At 36.1% G+C, this 17,630-nt stretch overlaps 1 protein-coding gene across 1 annotated transcript in view; it reads right to left on the reverse strand.

Annotated features, from left to right (window-relative positions):
• SMCHD1 (structural maintenance of chromosomes flexible hinge domain containing 1) overlaps positions 1–17,630 on the reverse strand; it is an 89,119-nt gene that overhangs the window by 40,385 nt on the left and 31,104 nt on the right. Inside the window, 8 exon segments of the mRNA XM_087960078.1 lie at positions 123–262; positions 1,673–1,745; positions 2,226–2,322; positions 10,340–10,484; positions 13,942–14,061; positions 14,151–14,214; positions 14,592–14,631; positions 16,182–16,189. Of these exon segments, the coding sequence (XP_087816204.1) occupies positions 123–262; positions 1,673–1,745; positions 2,226–2,322; positions 10,340–10,484; positions 13,942–14,061; positions 14,151–14,214; positions 14,592–14,631; positions 16,182–16,189 (687 nt within the window).

Genomic DNA, 17,630 nt, shown 5'->3' on the forward strand with positions numbered 1-17,630 from the left:
ATGGTTTATTCCTATAAAAAGGATGACGTTTTCAGTAAATACATATGCTATGGGTTCACAGAATATTTCCATAATGTTATTTTCAGCAATATAAGCAATTGTATTTGAGAGACACTGCCTACCTTGCACTGAACAAGCAGGTTTGGTTGAGCTGTTATGTTACCAACTTCATCCAATACCTCAACATGAAAAGAGAAAGCTGTTCCATTCTCAATTGTCAAGACATCAGAATCTGGTTTCACACTTAGCTGCTGAGGAAGGCCTGTTGGAGGTCAGAAACTGACATTTAATTTATTGCTACAAGCATTAAAAGAATTACCTTTTTAGCATTAAGTAAAATCAATCAATTTTATCAATAAAAAAATAAAAAATAAAATGTCCAAAAACAAACTAAAAACTTTGAAAATGTCAATATTTTAAATTATATCCATGCCATAAACAATACAATACAACGTACAAGATATGGATATGTAAGCCAATGCAGCCAATCTTCTATTTTTGTCAATTAATGATTTTTATATAAGATAATCTAAAGTTAAAAAGAGATTTCACATTTTCATTTTTATATATTTTAGTAAAATTAATGTTTAAATTATATTTTGTGTTACTCTATTTTGCCAAAGTAAATTGGGGAGATGATTGTTTACCCTTGCCACATACTTCAAAGCCACGGGAAAACACTATAGAAACTAAACTAAAAGATTAACACCCCCTCCCCCAAAAAAGATAGCACCAGTGGCAAAACACTTGTGGTTTGGAGATGTTCATGTAGTCACCAGGAATCAGCTTCATTAAAGATATATTTTTTAAAAAAATATTTCTTACATTCAACAGTGAAAGAGAATGCTGAATGTTCATTATCATGTATTGGTTCACTTCAAATGGTCATATAAAATAACTGGAAAATTTCAGGGACCATTTGAAAATAAACAAAGCTTCCCTTGTAGTGAATGTTACCTGTTTCTTTTTTCATTTTAGTGCTTATATGGTGTTTAAGCATTTCAAAGTTCTATATGGTTCAACATTTTCCATTCCCTTCTCTCACAGTAATCCTGAACAAAGATAAGGCTTCTCATTGTCCAGGCAATGTCAAAGCCATTTTTTTTCAAAAAGTAAAAGGCCTAAGTTATTTGAAGGTCTAAGTACAAATAAGTATGTGTGGGTGTGGGCACATGTGTATGTATATGTGATGGCTAATAAATGTTGACTCCTAGCTTCTGCCTGGATAAATCCCTGATGTTTATTTGACAAAATTTAGGGATTGTTTTTTTTATCTGCTTCTTGAGATAAAAAAAAGTGTGACTGGCTCCAAAATCACTTAGTTGGCTTTATGCCTATGGCAGGATTAGAACTCATCTGTCGGTTTCTGCCCGATATCTTAACCACCGCACCAAACTGGCTCTCCTCTAAAACCCTTACACTATTTTTTCCTCTGAAATATGACAAATCAGAAATCTTCATTTTTCATATTCATCTCATTCTTCCGATATTCAGTATAGCTATTTGTACTATGTTCATGTTAATCAACCAGAAAAACAATACCACAAAAGTTGATCTATTCTATGCCGAAACTGGATTCCAATATGTCTACAAAATGTACATCTCTTTGTAAATCATTACATTAGTGTCATTTTCAACATATGCTTAAATATATTCCAAATATTTTACTTACCTGGGAGAAGTTTAATTTTCAAAACTTGGGATTCTTCCTTTAGACCAGGAACAGTGATCGTTAGATTAAAGTTCTGTTGAAATAATAAGATATAAGAGTAATAAAACATTTGCGAATGTCAGGCCCTCAGGAAACATTAAATTCAGTATATTTAGCTGATTATGCAACCAATAATAATAGTACAACTGTGTTTGACTATTTAGTACTTATAGTGAATACTCTTAAAAAGCAATAACGTAAAAGTACAAAAAATTGTCAAAGTATATGTTTGCATCTTTACTTGTAGTGAATATTATGGAATATCCCCAACTATTGAATAGAGATTTTTTAGCTCCTTCCCAAACTCTGCTTCAAATTATATTCAGATTATCCCATTCATAATCTATCAAAATCAGTTGAACTAAACAAACTTTAATGTTTTTAAAACAAACAGCTTTAAATGTTTTATTAACAGAATAACAGGTTTGTTGTGATAGCTGCAAATTCTATTTTAAAACTATCCATTAATTAGATAATAAAAATTTTCATTTTGTATTGAAAAAGATTAACTTACCTTGCCTTGCCAATTATTTACACAGCCTTTAGCAATTATACCTGTAATGGCACAATTTCGTCTTCTTTTTATTTCTTCATACTGTAATGTTAGACCACTACAAAATAAAATCAATAGAAGACATCAATACATTTTTAATGTTAGTTATCATTGATGAGATAAATGGTTGTTTCAGTAAGGATTTTTTCTTTCTAATTCATCTTAGAGACCAAATAGCATGTGTGAGAGATGCATGTCCTCACAATTTGTATTATCTTATAGTCAATGAAAGGTAAAAAATGAGAAAGAAATCTCCTGGCCTTGTAGTTTCTGGAAGTTTTAACTCATCCATTCTTCTTTAAAGAAACAGCTCAATACCACAAAAATAAAAGCTTTCTTTTAAAGGAATATAGTATAAAAAAATACTAAATGTTAAACACTCAAAGTGTAAACATTTAGCATTGAATGATTGAGACGTAACTTGATAAAACAGGAAAGAAAAATCTCATATGACAATGTCTGAATGGACCACAAGATGGCAATGATACATTACAAATGGGATTTTACTTAATTATACTTATTCTTTATTTATTTGATTACAACACCGAACTCGCAAAAGTGATTCTGTGCGGATTATTCTTATTAGAACAAGAATCTTTTGTAGATAAAAATATTAAATCTTCTAAACATGACTGATGTACCCTGTTTCTCCAACAATACGGCCTCCCCCAATAGGAAGTCCCAGCATGTTTTATAGGCATGGAATGAAATTAAGCCCCTCCCCCCAAATTAAGGCCTATATTAAAACATGCAAAATGGGGGGGAAATGGCAGGGGGGCTTGCTGTTAGGAAGCACTTTTGTTGCACACCTGGATATGGTGCTGCCTGCGTTGACCCCGATACAAAGTGCCCCACCAACGCCGAGGTCAACATCCAAGCCGTCGCCGCCCGCCTGCCCGAAGATGCAAGGGGGGGGGGAATTAAGTCACCCCCGAAAAGACGGCCTAGCCATTTTTTCGGGGCTCAAAAAAAAATAAGACCTGGCCTTATTATATGAGAAACACGGTATGATTCAACACTGTCGAAGAGTATGATTACTGAGCTTAGTGCAAGGAACATTGGATTTAAGCATAGCTAGCATATATTATAGAATAGCATATATTATAGCATATAGAATATATTAGAATAGAATATATTAGAATAGAATAGAATAGAATAGAATAGAATAGAATAGAATAGAATAGAATAGAATAGAATAGAATAGAATAGAATAGAATAGAATAGAATTCTTTATTGGCCAAGTGTGATTGGACATTTGTCTTGGTGCAAATGCTCCCAGTATACATAACAGAAAAGATACATATGTCAACAGTCAAGAATCATAAGGTACAACACTTAATAATAGTCATAGGGCACAATAAGCAATCAAATCATACTAGGAAACAGTCAATATAGATTGTAAGGATACAAGCGACAAAGTTACACTCATTCAGTCACAAGTGGGAGGGGATGGGTGATAAGGAGTGATGAGAAGATTAATAGTAATATTAGTGTAGACTTTGTAAATAGTTGGACAATGTTGAGGGAATTATTTGTTTAGCAGAATGATGGCGTTCGGAAAAAATTCTTGTGTCTAGTTGTTCTGGTGTGCAATGCTCTATAGCGTCGTATTGAGGGAAGGAGTTGAAACAGTTTATGTCTGGGATGTGAAGGGTCTGTAAATATTTTCACAGCCCGCTTTTTGACTCGTGTAGTATACAGGTCCTCGATTGAAGGCAGGTTGGTAGTAATTGTTTTTTCTGCAGTCCTAATTATCCTCTGAAGTCTGTGTCTGTCCTGTTGGGTTGCAGAACCTAACCAGACAGTTATAGAGGTGCAGATGACAGACTCAATAATTCCTCTGTAGAAGGACTCCAGAAGGCGGAGCCTCCTCTCTGACAGACCGTAGATCGCATCTCTGTGCGGCTATGGTCCGTGCTCTTTCGTTGGAGAGCCCCGATCATTACGATTAGGGGCTGAAGCTGTCTTGGAGGGGCGGTGGAGTAAGGGGAAACTGCAAGTCAGGTTGAGGGGAGCCGCATCACCCCTCCTGGGCTTGGTCTTTTCCCCCCCAAAGACAACTGCAGTGGTGGTTTAAAATGGCCACCCCAAAAAGGAGGACTCAGCTGGATTAAGATTTGTGCAGGAGGGAAGAAAGAGGTGGATAACATCTGAACCGGTACAATTGGGTGATACAACTACAAAAAAGTACCCCGGGATTAAGGTAACATGGAATTTTTAAGAAAAGAAAAGTGAGCGGCGAAATTACAAAGGGACAGGAAAAAAAATAAGAAAGTATTTCTGACAGCTAAGCGGGGCTTCGAACCGGGAAAGGAAGAAGACGGAACTAAAGATTTAACTAAATTGGATTAAATATTTTGGCAATAAACAGGCATAAAATAAAGCTGGACTTAAGATTGTCAAAAAATAATAATAGTAAAGTTTACTAATTGGAGACTGGACTGTGCTGGAATATTGAGGTTTGAAAAACGCTAAATAAAAAAATTGGGGGAAAAGGTGAAGACTTTGTATAATGGAGAGTGCCACCTTTTGAAAAAACTTGAGCTCAAACATCCTGTTTCTGAATGAACTTGTGTGGATATAATATTAAAGAAATATTGAAACAAAGTAAGAATCTTAGAAAGTGAAAGCAGAACTAGAATAAAGAAAAAAGCAAGGAAAGTGACTGTGGGATTGATTGATGTTTTTGGTATAGACCCTGGGCTGGAATAATTGAGAACTTTAGAAAATTGAAAGAAGAAAGAAGGAAAGTAAAAGTGTGTGGGTTTTTTTTGTGGACTTTAACGATCATAAAATACAAGAGTGTGTAATGATGATATTTCTTCAGGAATTAAAAATGGAACTTAAAAATATGAGAGAATTACTACAGGAAAGAGGCGAATCACTTTGTTCTGTGTTAGAAAAAATGGAAATTGCGATTGAAGAACAAGAAGAGCTTCAGAGGAGGAGGAGTGGACTCAAGGAGAAGAATAGACAATTAACACAAAGAATGCTGCAAAGAAGTGGGGAAAGAAGGAAGGTTAAAAAGTTGAGACTTAAGAAGGCAATCAAAAGGGGGAATACCTGTGAAGTCAGGAAAGGCAGAAAGACCCAGCAGAAAAGGGGAAAGGAAGATATTAAGAAAGAGAGGGATATAAACTGGAATGAGAAAAGATATGGGGAAAAGAGGGGGAGGAGAAGCAGTAAGAAACAGGCGCATGAAATAAAGACTATTAAAATATAGACTATTAAAAGCAAGGAGAGACATTGGCAACCTATTATTAGTATTATTATTAGTATTATTATTATTATTAGTATTATTATTAGTATTATTATGAGGCAAACACATATTATCTTTATTTTTAAAATAAATATTAAAGGATTATATTTGAAATAATTGAAATGAAACAAAAAGATGTTTCGATTGAGATTAATGAAAGAGGCTAGAATTAATGTGTTTGTTTCACTCCTTACTGAAAATTTGGAATGGAAAAGGTAATAATAGAATTAAGTATGCATATATGAATGTATAATTGCTGTCATATTTGTATGTAAATGTGATGATCCGGAAATATGTTGTCTACTAAAAAGAGATTTTTGTTTTTATGTGAAAAACTGAATAAAATTTGTTAAAAAAATAATAATTCCTCTGTAGAACTGGATCAACAGCTCCTTGGGCAGATTGAGCTTTCTGAGTTGGCGCAGAAAGAACATTCTTTGTTGTTCTTTTTTGATGACGTTTTTGTTAGGTGTCCATTTTAGGTCATGTGATATAATAGAACCTAGAAATTTGAAGGTCTCTACTGTTGATACTGTGTTGACTAGTATTGTAAGAAGTGGTAGTATGGGAGGGTTTCTTCTAAAGGCTACCACCATTTCTACGGTTTTGAGTGTGTTCAGTTCCAGATTGTTCCGGTTACACCACAAGGCAAGTTGTACAACCTCCTGTCTGTATGCGGATTCATCGTTGTCTCATATGAGACCAATCACAGTTGTGTCATCTGCAAACTTCAGTATTTTAACAGATGGATCATTTAAGATGTAGTCATTGGTATATAGGGAGAAGTGGAGAAAGCACACAGCCTTGGGGGGCCCCTGTGCTAATTGTACAGGTATCGGATGTGATTCCACCCAACTTCACCTGCTGCTTCATGTCTGTTAGGAAGCTTACAAACACTTACAAATGTGTTCAGATACCGCTAACTGGTTTAATTTACTTAGGAGAATGTCTGGAATGATGGTATTGAATGCTGAACTGAAGTCCACAAAGAGGACCCTTGCATAGGTATTTGGAAATTCAAGGTGTTGTAGGATGTAGTGCAGAGCCATATTAACAGCATCATCTGTCAATCTATTTGCTCGGTATACCAAACTGCATGGGATCTAACAGCGGATCCATGATGGTTTTCAGGTGGGACAGCACTAGCCTTTCAAAGATTTTCATAACTACAGATGTTAGAGCAACTGGTTTGTAGTCATTCGGTTCCTTGATGGAGGGCTTCTTTGGCACTGGAATGATAGGAGAGCATTTGAAGCAGGAACATAGCACATCTCTAGTGATTTATTGAAGATTCGGGTGAAGATGCGGGCCAATTGGTCAGCACAGACTTTTAAGCAAGAAGGAGTTATCTTGTCTGGCCCTGGTGCTTTTCCTGGCTTTTGTCTGTGAAATAGATCTTGCACTTCTTTTTCTGTGATCACCTGTTCTGACCCGCGCCCTTTTCCGACAAATCAAACACAATTCAAAAAGAAACAGAAATAATTAGCTGTGATAAGTACAAGCCTTGCCAAGCTGTGCAAGACTTGCCAAAAGATAACAGACAAGAAATAATTTGCAAAATAAGAATCTTCAAATACAAATTCAGGATACTGGAAATGTCCACGAGGCTGGGGTTTCAAAACGTTTTTGCCTTCTGCAAAGAAGGTTAGTTTCACAGCTGGCTTTTATCTTCTTGAAGGAGGGTCCATTACCTTGCAGCCTTACTACTGAGTCACCTGTGCTGTTGTAAATGCTTTTTCCTCCGAGCAATCCTGCGCTCAAGTGCACTTAGCACACGCTCCTCAGAAACCTCCTCATCACTGCTGCCAGCCGCCACAATCTCTGAAGGCAGCAGTCCACTCCCTAATGGTCCTGGCCCCTCATCTGAGTCCTTGTCTCCTCAGTCGTCCACACCTGCTGCTGGCTAACCACAACATCACCAGAGATTGCGAACCCAATGGATTGCGGTCAGTTGTAGGAGGCTTGGCTGTTGTTGGTGTGTTTGAGATGCGGGTTGTGGAGATAGGTGGCTATAGTTTCCTTTCAAACCTGCAGTAAAACTCATTCAGGTCATCTGCTAGTTGTTGATATCTTTCTGCCTGGGAAGGAGGTTTGCTGTAGCCAGTGATGTTTTAAGAGTTTTCCACATGTTTGCTGGTTCATTTGTTGAGAACTGATTCCTTAACTTTTCAGAGTAGCTTCTTTTTGCCGCTCTGATCTTTCTTGTTAATATGTTTCTGGGCTGATTGTATAGCATTAAACTGTAATCAAGCTTCAACGTAACATGTTTATCTATGCTGTAGAGATAACCTGCCTCTGAAGCATAGTTCTTTACATTTCCCCCCTTGGGCTTCATCATTCTATTGTAAATCCATGATTCCCTTTTTTTATTGAAGCTCACATATCCTCAATATCTATTCATGAACTTTTGATCTCCACTGCCTTCTGATGATGATGCAAAGAGAGATCTAATGCCACACCACTTTTCTCAGCCATTTAGTTCTAGATGGTTCTGGGAGAATCACTGCTGCTAGTATTGCATGGCAATGTATCTAAAATGTAGGTGGGAAGGTGTACCATACCTCTCATAATGCTACTGAGCTTATTACTGCTGATCACTTCTGGTTTATTGTTTCTCTGGAAACAAATGCAATGGCTGCCAACTAAATATGCATAGTGTATCGCTATCTAGGGATGCATCTGTTCAGACTGATTTACTCTGTCCAAGCAATGGAAAGAATTGGGAAAGAATTCTTATGGTACTGGAGAAACATTCATATCATATAAAAGTGGGAAAGACTTTGGACTTGTTTTCCCCCTAAGGCATCAATTCATAATGCATGGGAGAAAATAATGATAAACCACTCCTGTATTTTTAGCAAGAAAAATACATGGATAGAAAATACAAAATGATGGATAATTTAGTGCTGTATGATCAGATCGGATGGCATTAACATCCTACTGAGGAAGAGCTGAGAATTGTTTGGAATACTCATGGTGTTTATGAGGTGGCTAGATTAAAGCCTTTGGGACGTTTAATTCCATACAAGAAAAGATAATCTTAAGCTACAGAGATAGAATTGTAGTTGGAATACAGAATTTGAAAAGCATGAACACAGAAAAGCTCAGCACAGTGAAAGATGAAATGAAATGGCTATAAATTGATATTTTAGGCATCATCAATTGAGATGGAGTGGGATAGGACACTTTCAGTTAGAAGAGCACTGTATTATAATCAGGACATGAAAAACAAATAAGAAATAGTGTTGCTTTTATAGTTACGAATGGTATATAACAAGAATAGTACTTAGCTACAGTACAATCAATGACTGAACAATATTAGTTAAATTTTGAGGGAAACCTTTTAATATAAAGTAGCAATAGCACTTAGACTTATATACAGCTCCACAATGTTTTAACAGCCCTCTGTAAGCAGTTTACAGAGTTTGCATATTGCTCCTAACAATCTGGGTCTTCATTTTACCAACCTCAGAAGGATGGAAGCTTGAGTCAACCTTGAGCCTTGAGTCAGAATCAAACTCCTGGCCGTGGGCAGAGTCAGCCTGCAGTACTGCATTCTAACCACTGTGCCACAAGGCTCCTTAATATGATTATCAAGTTTAACTTCCAACCACCAATGCAGAAGAGGAGGTTGGTGATTTCTGTGATCAAATTCAGTTTGAAATCAATGGAACCTGTAAGTAAGAAGTCCTGGGGATTGGTGACTAGTTGGAAACATAAGAGGAAAATGTAGTTAGACTGTATGGCTTAGGAAACCAAAATGGAGCTGGTGACCATCTTTTCAATTTCTGCACTCCAATTATTTTATCATAATAACATTGTCAAACAACCAAAATGCCTCTATATATGGACATCCCCAGATGGAGTGCATAGAAATAAAATTGACTATGTTATTGTTGAAAGGAGATGAAGGAGTTGAATTACAGCACCAAAGACATGACGGGTACTGACTGTGGAACAAATCAGGAACTGCTCATGTGCAGGCTCCAAGTAAAGTTAAAGAAGAAGAAAGCCATTTAGGTTCCACAATATGATCTTCAACTTCTTCCCACCATTCTAAAGGAGAAAATCAGAAATTGCTTTCAAATCCTGAATTTGATTGTTAGAGAAACTAATTATGGAATGAACTTAAAGAACTTTTTAAGAATGAATGTGAAAAGAGACTGCCCAAAATGAAGAAAGAGAAGAAAGGAAACTAGATATCACAACAAAGAAAAGCCAAACCTAAGGGAGACAAAAATCTCAGGAATTTAACAAAGAGTTTCAGAGAACTATTAAAAGAGACAAGAAGCAGTATTTAAACAATGTTCATAAAGAGACTTAACAGAATGTGCAAACTATTGTACATACACACAGGAGTAACATACTCCCAAATCTGTAATTGATTCAAGGTTTTGTTTTATTTTTTTAAAAAAGGGAGACAAGAACGTAGAAGAAAAAGAAGAGGGAGCTGTATTTGCTTGAAGAAAAAAGATAAAAGGAATCCTCAGCTAACTGTTTGCTCTACAGAACAGTGACACAATATTATTGATTCATGCCTAAAAAAGCCTGTTGTGACATCCATCATTTTATGTATTCTCACTTTATTAAGAGAGCAGAAAAAAATTAACAATGATAGAAGAAACATTTCCATTCCATTCCACTCCACTTTCCCTGTAATTAGCTGAAATATAAGAGATTTTAAAGGAAAGTGTTCTAATTTTATGACAACACATAGCAAATAAATAGTTATGAAATACAGAATTCTCAGCATTCACACCACATTAGAATCATACGGTAGTTTTCTATGTTATAAAAATGAAATAATAACTGTTACCTTGCTTCAAGGACTGGTTTAATATCTTCCATCAGTTGAGTCCTATGTCCAAATTCATCCTGGAAATCTAGAGGAATACTGAATGGATGCCCTATCCGAAATGGAAGGTCCAAATTACCTATTGTAAACTTCTGAGCTTTGCCTTCTGAAGAAACGAAAAGAAAAAGTCAACATCTTGGTGGAGAGTGGAATTTTTCAATCACACTGTTGATGGCTCTACTCACTTTTTGCTATCTTCAACAGCTTTCAGTTATTAATTTTGTCATATATAAAATGAAAGAGAATTTCCCTGTTATCTGAATTAAAGGCTAATTTTATTTTATAAGGTAAAATTCTTGATGCATATCTGTAGAAATACTTTGTTTCCTTTATGTATAAGGCTTCAAATGAGGACAAAACATTGATCTGCACAGTGATTTTAAAAATAAATATATATTTTGAAATAAGATGTGTTCAGTACAATGAAAATTAAAGTAGAATTCTGCTATCAACAGAGTCAAATCTTCCATTCACTATATTAATGTACAGTTTAATGATATCCAGTTATTAATCACATTAAATGATCTCCCATGGGTCAGCAAGTAATGATAGTTCCCTAATGATTTGGGCATATCTTACTTACAATATCATATCTCACTAATCTCAGTATACTTATCCTGGGTTAATATTAATACTGGGATAAATGTAAAGATGAATTGTGATGAACAGTTTAGTTTAGTTTACTTTATTGTCATTTCACCTCGTACAATGAAATCGAACACCATCTTCAGTGCACATCAAGACCATGACCATGAAAATAAACACAAACACATCCTTCACCCTTCACACATTGAACTGGAAACCCCCGACACCACACCAACACTGCACTATACAGCAGAATTCAAAAGAGCTACTGCCCTGGGATAGAAGCTGTTTTTCAGCCTATTTGTCCTTGTTTTTATTTTTCTGTACCGTCTGCCAGATGGCAATAGTTCAAAAAAAAAGGATTCCCAGGATGAGATGGATCTTTGAGAATGTTTTGAATTTTCTTAAGGCAGCGGGAGCTATAAAGTTCTTCCAAAGTGAGGAGAGGGCAACCAATGGTCTTCTGGGCCATGACATTAACCCTCTGGAGTGCTGTCCTATATGCCACTGTGCAATTGGCAAACCATACAGAGGTGTAGTATGTTAAAATGCTCTCTATGGTGCAGCGTTAGAAGGTCACAAGCAGTTTTTCATTCAGTTGTTGTTTTCTGAGAAGTCTCAGGTAATATATTCTCTTCTGGGCCCTTTTGACCAGGGCTGCAGTGTGGGTACCCCAGGTCAGGTCCTCTTTTAGGGTAACACCCAGAAACTTAAAACTGGCCACTTGCTCCACTCGGTCTTCATTGATAAGCAAGGGCTGGATGTCTGATCTGTTCCTTCTGTAATCCACTATAAGCTCCTTGGTCTTATTGGTGTTGAGCAGTGATCCCCAACCTTTTTGACGCCGCGGCCCGGTACCGGCATCAGCTGGGCGCCGCAGCCCGGTACTGGCATCAGCTGGGCGCCGCCATCTTTTTTTGATGAAAAAGTGCTTCCGGTGAACTCACGGAGCAGCGTTTCATCAAAAAGATGCGGCGCTAGCGCTCGATGAGCTTTTCCAGGTAGAAATGGCTTTCTACCGGAAAAGCTCACGAGCGTGCCGCCATCTTTTTGATGAAAACGTGCGTTCGGTGAGCTTTCTACCCGGAAAAGCTCACCGGAAGCACTTTTTAATGAAAAAGATGGCGGCGCCCAGCAAGCCGCGGCCCGGTAGGAGTTGTTCTGCGAACCGGGACCGGTCCGCGGACCGGTGGTTGGGGACCCCTGGTGTTGAGGACCAAGTTATTATCTCCACACCATGAAAGCAACCGGTCCACCAGGATTGTACCCAAGAGTTGGGGGGAGGGGGCAATAATATTTTGGCATAGTGCTATGGATTTATTGTATTTCAGTGTCAACTTAATTGCCAAAATGTTTACAAAATTTATTTATTAAGAAAAACAAAAACAATATAATGGAATTAATTATTTATAATTTCTGATACTGCTCAGTTTTCTGTGGCTGCATTAAGATAATTCTCCAAATAATACAATAGAGAGGCTCAAAGCTCACCTTACCCTTCGATGTTTGTGATTTTGGTTCACCAAGTATCATGGTTTTGTTAAATAAAATTTACTCAGGTTAAATAGCCTATGGTATTTTAAAGAATAGCAGTAACACATGGTACATGAAATGCATAATTATAACAGTTGTTTAAGGCAAGCTATATGTAAAGACAAATTCTACAGTATATACTGATAGAATATGTAGCAATGTTTATTTTCTTCTTTGTTTTACAGAACAGAAATAGACTGTCAAGAGTAAAACATGGAGTTACTTTCACAATTCAACATCTTTAAATTGCAGCTTTTTTCTCCCTGGGATGAACTGAGATAAACAAAAATATGATAATACTATATATTTATTTTAGGGAAATTGTGTTTCACTTTTAGAATTAATAGTTCAAATGAAAGACAATACTATTTACATAATTATGCATATTCCCAAAAAGAAAAAATCAATGCTAAAAACATTCAGTTGATCAGTTTTTCAAGTATTAATCATACTTTTAATATACATTCCTAATATTTCTATGTTGCTTTTTCTTTGGAAGCCACTCTTCTTACATACAGTAAAATGAAAGCTAAATGTTTTTTTCTCCACTGACTGGAAGAATTATTATTTGGAGAACTACCCAAATACTTAGCTCATTTATATTTTAATAACATTTTCAAAAATGCTTTCAATGTATTACCAATAGTCTTTGCTTAGCGACTGAAGTTACAGCAGACCTCAGTAGAACTACTTACAATCTATTTTCGACACAGGCAGATGATAGCATTTTGGAAGCTTGTCAACTGGCTTGCAGTTATGACCATTTGCAGTGTCCTGTGGTTACATGACTGCAATTTTCAGCAATTTTTTTTGCCAGTTTTCAGCATTTACTTACTGTTTCTGGCAAAAAATGTCCATTGCATACAATGGATTTCTTTTAATGACCATAGCGTTTCATTGATGACAGGCATAAAATCAGGCATGGTCAGGTGCTGAACCATTTAACAATTGTCACAACTTACAACCTTAATTCTGGACTCAATTATGGTTGCAAGTTGAGGATTACCTACTGTACATCTCATTGCATAAAAATATGAAATCTGTTACATGTGAATAGAACACGTGAAAACAGAGAATATCAATTAAACTTGATTAAACCAAGGACCCCTCATTCCTGAGCTATAAATGTTTGCCTTTATTAGTAAAAACTATGAAGGGTCCTTGGTACTCTCTGAGCTTGTTTTTTTGCAGACGTTTCATTACCCAAACTAGGTAACATCATCAGTGCTAGTAAAAAGTGCAATTTGCTATCAGTTTATTCTAGAATATAATTCATAAAACGTTCTAGAATATAAACTGACAGCAAACTGCACTCTTTTCTAGTACAGATGATGTTATCTAGTTTGGGTAATGAAATGTCTGCAAGAAAACAAGCAAGCTCAGAGAGCACCAAGGATCCTTCATTCCTAAGCTATAAATATTTGCCTTTATTGGTAAAAACTTACCTATTACACGAAATTTAAATGTTTTAGATGGAAGAGGGATTCCTGCACAAGTGTCTTCATTACTTTCATTCAACACCACTTGCAAATTTAGCGTGTAGTTTCCAAGGTCAACAATATTTTCTGTGTATAATCAGACATAAATGTTAAATTTAAGATATCAAATATTATTCAACTGTAGGCTATACTAAAACAACAACAACACTACTTACCCATTTTTTTGAACCAGTAAGCCCAGTTTTGTGAATGTTGACTGGTATGAGAAATGAGTTCCTTCTTTTGACCAGAAGCTTACAGAAAAACAAAGACATTATTATACTATAAATCAATCTGTTATTAATTCTAATCCATTTGGAAATTTTTTGAAGACAGATAGGTAGATAAATAGATACACACACACACAAACACACACACACACACACACTGTATATGTGTATGTATGTACCCATTTCCCCGAAAATAAGACCTGGTCTTATAATTTTGGGGGCTCCAAAATAAGCACAAGGGCTTATTTTTCGGGAAACATGACTTCAGGGTGATCAGCCCGGCTCAGTGCCCCATCCCCCAGCCCATGCACAAGAGGCGGAAAGCGTGCATCTTATTTTGGGGGAAATACGGTATGTATGTAAATATGTAGAAATAGATGGACAGACAGATAGATTTGGGTTGTTAAGTAAGACTATCTTTAATAAGCTGAAATAAAACCAATTCAAACATTTAAGAATGGAAAAGCTAATCTATTTTCATTTAAGAACTAAAATAACAAATTTGTTCTTAAAGTGCATTAAAAAGCAGCAATAGGTTGATATTATCCTAGGAGGGGAACTTCACTGAATAGATAACTTAACTGTGAAAGCCTTTTCTGTAGCATTTGTGAGTGTTTACTATCCTTAGTAGCAGGTTAGTAAACAGAGCTTCTGAAATTTCTTAACATGGATAAACAAGGATAAACTGTTCATACAAGGTTAACTGTTCATTAACATGTTCATACAAGGATAAACTGTATTTCAGTCCATTTTTTAAATTTGGGTCAATTTTTAAATTTAAAATATTTTTTGGGATAAGCTTTGACTTGCAAATAAAGAAGGGAAGGAAGGAACTCAAAACCAGAGTGCAAAACTAGAGGAAAGAAATGGTAGGCAAATGCCAGTGAAGAAACAACCTGGTTTGGCACGATACATGAAGGTAGTATGAAAGGCAAACTCTAACACTCATTTTCTAATTACAATTACTTTGACAACACAATATTATATGAAATCATAAAAACATTCAAGAGGATTTTTTATTTTTTTTAATTCTGACTTTATTACTTTTATAAATAACTCAAAGCAGCAAACATACCTAAACTCTTTTCTCCTATTTTCCCACAATAAGTCCCCTATGAGTGAGGGACTGATCCAAAGTCACTTAGCTAGCTTCATGTCTAAAGCAGGATTAGAATTTAGTTTCTGATTTCTAGCCTGGTGCCTTAACCACCAATTCTAAACTAATGCATATTCATGGTGTCAAGAATGTAAGATAAAACATAGTGACATCATTCACATATTTATTAGCCACAATCTCATATAAATTACACTAAGTTGTTATGCATAACCAAAGCAGTTATAACAATAACTTGTAAAATATGTATATGCATATTTTTGGTTTCATAAAATATTAGTATGTTATAATGATAAAAAATCCACTTATTGAGGGATTGTGATAACATGGATCCTTGCGTGGCTGTGGGTGAAATTTCTTGAAACGATATACATGGCTGAAGACAAGAAGCCTGTAAAAACTTACCAAAGAATATACTGATTTAGTATACACAAGTGACTGTTATGCAAAATACTATGCAAACTACAAAATGTTACATAAATTAATATGTATACCTATCTTCTTTTTTAAACTTTAACACCTGGTAGATATTATTTAAATCTGCTTGATGACTAACAGAGGTATATTTATTCTATCCATGTATTTATAGTTAAACATAAAGTATTACTTAACTCTGTCTCTCCCCCCTTTTTCAAAGGCAAAATTGTAATGCCTCACAACACTTACTGCAATTTTGCCCTCAAAAAATGGAATGAAAATGAATACAGGTTGTCCTAGACTTACAACTATTCATTTAGTGACCGTCTGAAGTTACAACGGCATTGAAGAACTAATGACCATTTTTCACACTTACAACTGTTGCAGCAACCCCATGGTTAGGTGATCAAAATTTGGATGATTAGCAATTGGCTCATATTTATAACAGCTGTTTCTTGGGTGTGAACCTGTGATCACATTTTGTAACCTTCTGACAAGCAAAGTCAATGATGAATCCAAGTTCACTATACAGGCATGATACTAACTTAACTGAAGTCATTCATTGAACAACTTTGGCAAGAAAGATCATACAATTTGATAAAACTCACTTAACTGTCTCACTTAGCAACATAAATTTTGGGCTCAATTGGAGGAGCCTCCTCGCTGACAGGACGTAGATCACGACTCTTTGCGGCTATGGTCTGTGCTCTTTCATTGGAGAGCCCCGATCATTACTATTAGGGGCTGAAGCTGCCTTGGAGGGGCTGCGGAGTAAGGGGAAGCCGCAAGCCAGGTTGAGGGGAGCTGCATCTCCCCCCCAGGCTTGGTCTTTTTCCCCCCCGAAGATGACTGCAGCGGTGGTTTAAAATGGCCACCCCGAAAAGTAGGACTCAGCTGGATTAAGATTTGTGCAGGAGGGAAGAAAGAGGTGGATAACATCTGAACCGGGACAACTGGGCAATACAACTAAACAAAAGTACCCCGGGATTAAGGTAACATGGAATTTTTAAGAAAAGAAAAGTGAGCGGCGAAATTACAAAGGGACAGGGAAAAAAAAATTTTTTTTGACAGCTAAGCGGGGCTTCGAACTAGGAAAGGAAGAAGCCGGAACTAAAGATTTAAATAAATTGGACTAAAATATTTTGAGAATAAACAGACATAAAATAAAGCTGGACTTAAGGTTGTCAAAAAATAATAATAATAAAGTTTACAAATTGGCGACTGGACTGTGCTGGAATATTGAGGTTCGAAAAACCCTAAATAAAAAAATAGGGGGAAAAGGTGAAGACTTTGTATAATGGAGAGTGCCACCTTTTGACAAAAAGGGAAAGCATCCTGTTTCTGAATGAACTTGTGTGGATATAACATTAAAGAAATATTGAAACAAAGTAAGAATCTTAGAAAGTGAAAGCAGAACTAGAATAAAGAAAAAAGCAAGGAAAGACTGACTGTGGGATTGACTGATGTTTTTGGTATAGACCCTGGGCTGGAATAATTGAGAACTTTAGAAAATTGAAAGAAGAAAGAAGGAAAGTAAAAGTTTTTTGGTTTTTTTTTGTGGACTTTAATGATCAAAAAATATAAGAGTGTGTAATGATGATATCTCTTCGGGAATTAAAAATGGAACTTAAAAATATGAGAGAATTACTACAGGAAAGAGGCGAATCACTTTGCTGTGTGTTAGAAAAAATGGAAATGGCGATTGAAGAACAAGAAGAAAGAGCTTTAGCGGAGGAGGAGTCGACTCAAGGAAAAGACATTTTAAATAGACAATTAACACAAAGAACGCTACAAAGAAGCGGGGAAAGAAGGAAGGTTAAAAAGTTGAGATAATAGAAGGCAATCAAAAGGGGGAATACCTGTGAAGTCAGGAAAGGCAGAAAGACCCAGCAGAA

This window comes from Notechis scutatus, chromosome 3 (genome assembly GCF_049901735.1).
Source record: "Notechis scutatus isolate UNSWTSFEM ecotype Mainland chromosome 3, rNotScu1.2, whole genome shotgun sequence".
In the NCBI taxonomy this organism is placed as follows: domain Eukaryota; kingdom Metazoa; phylum Chordata; class Lepidosauria; order Squamata; family Elapidae; genus Notechis; species Notechis scutatus.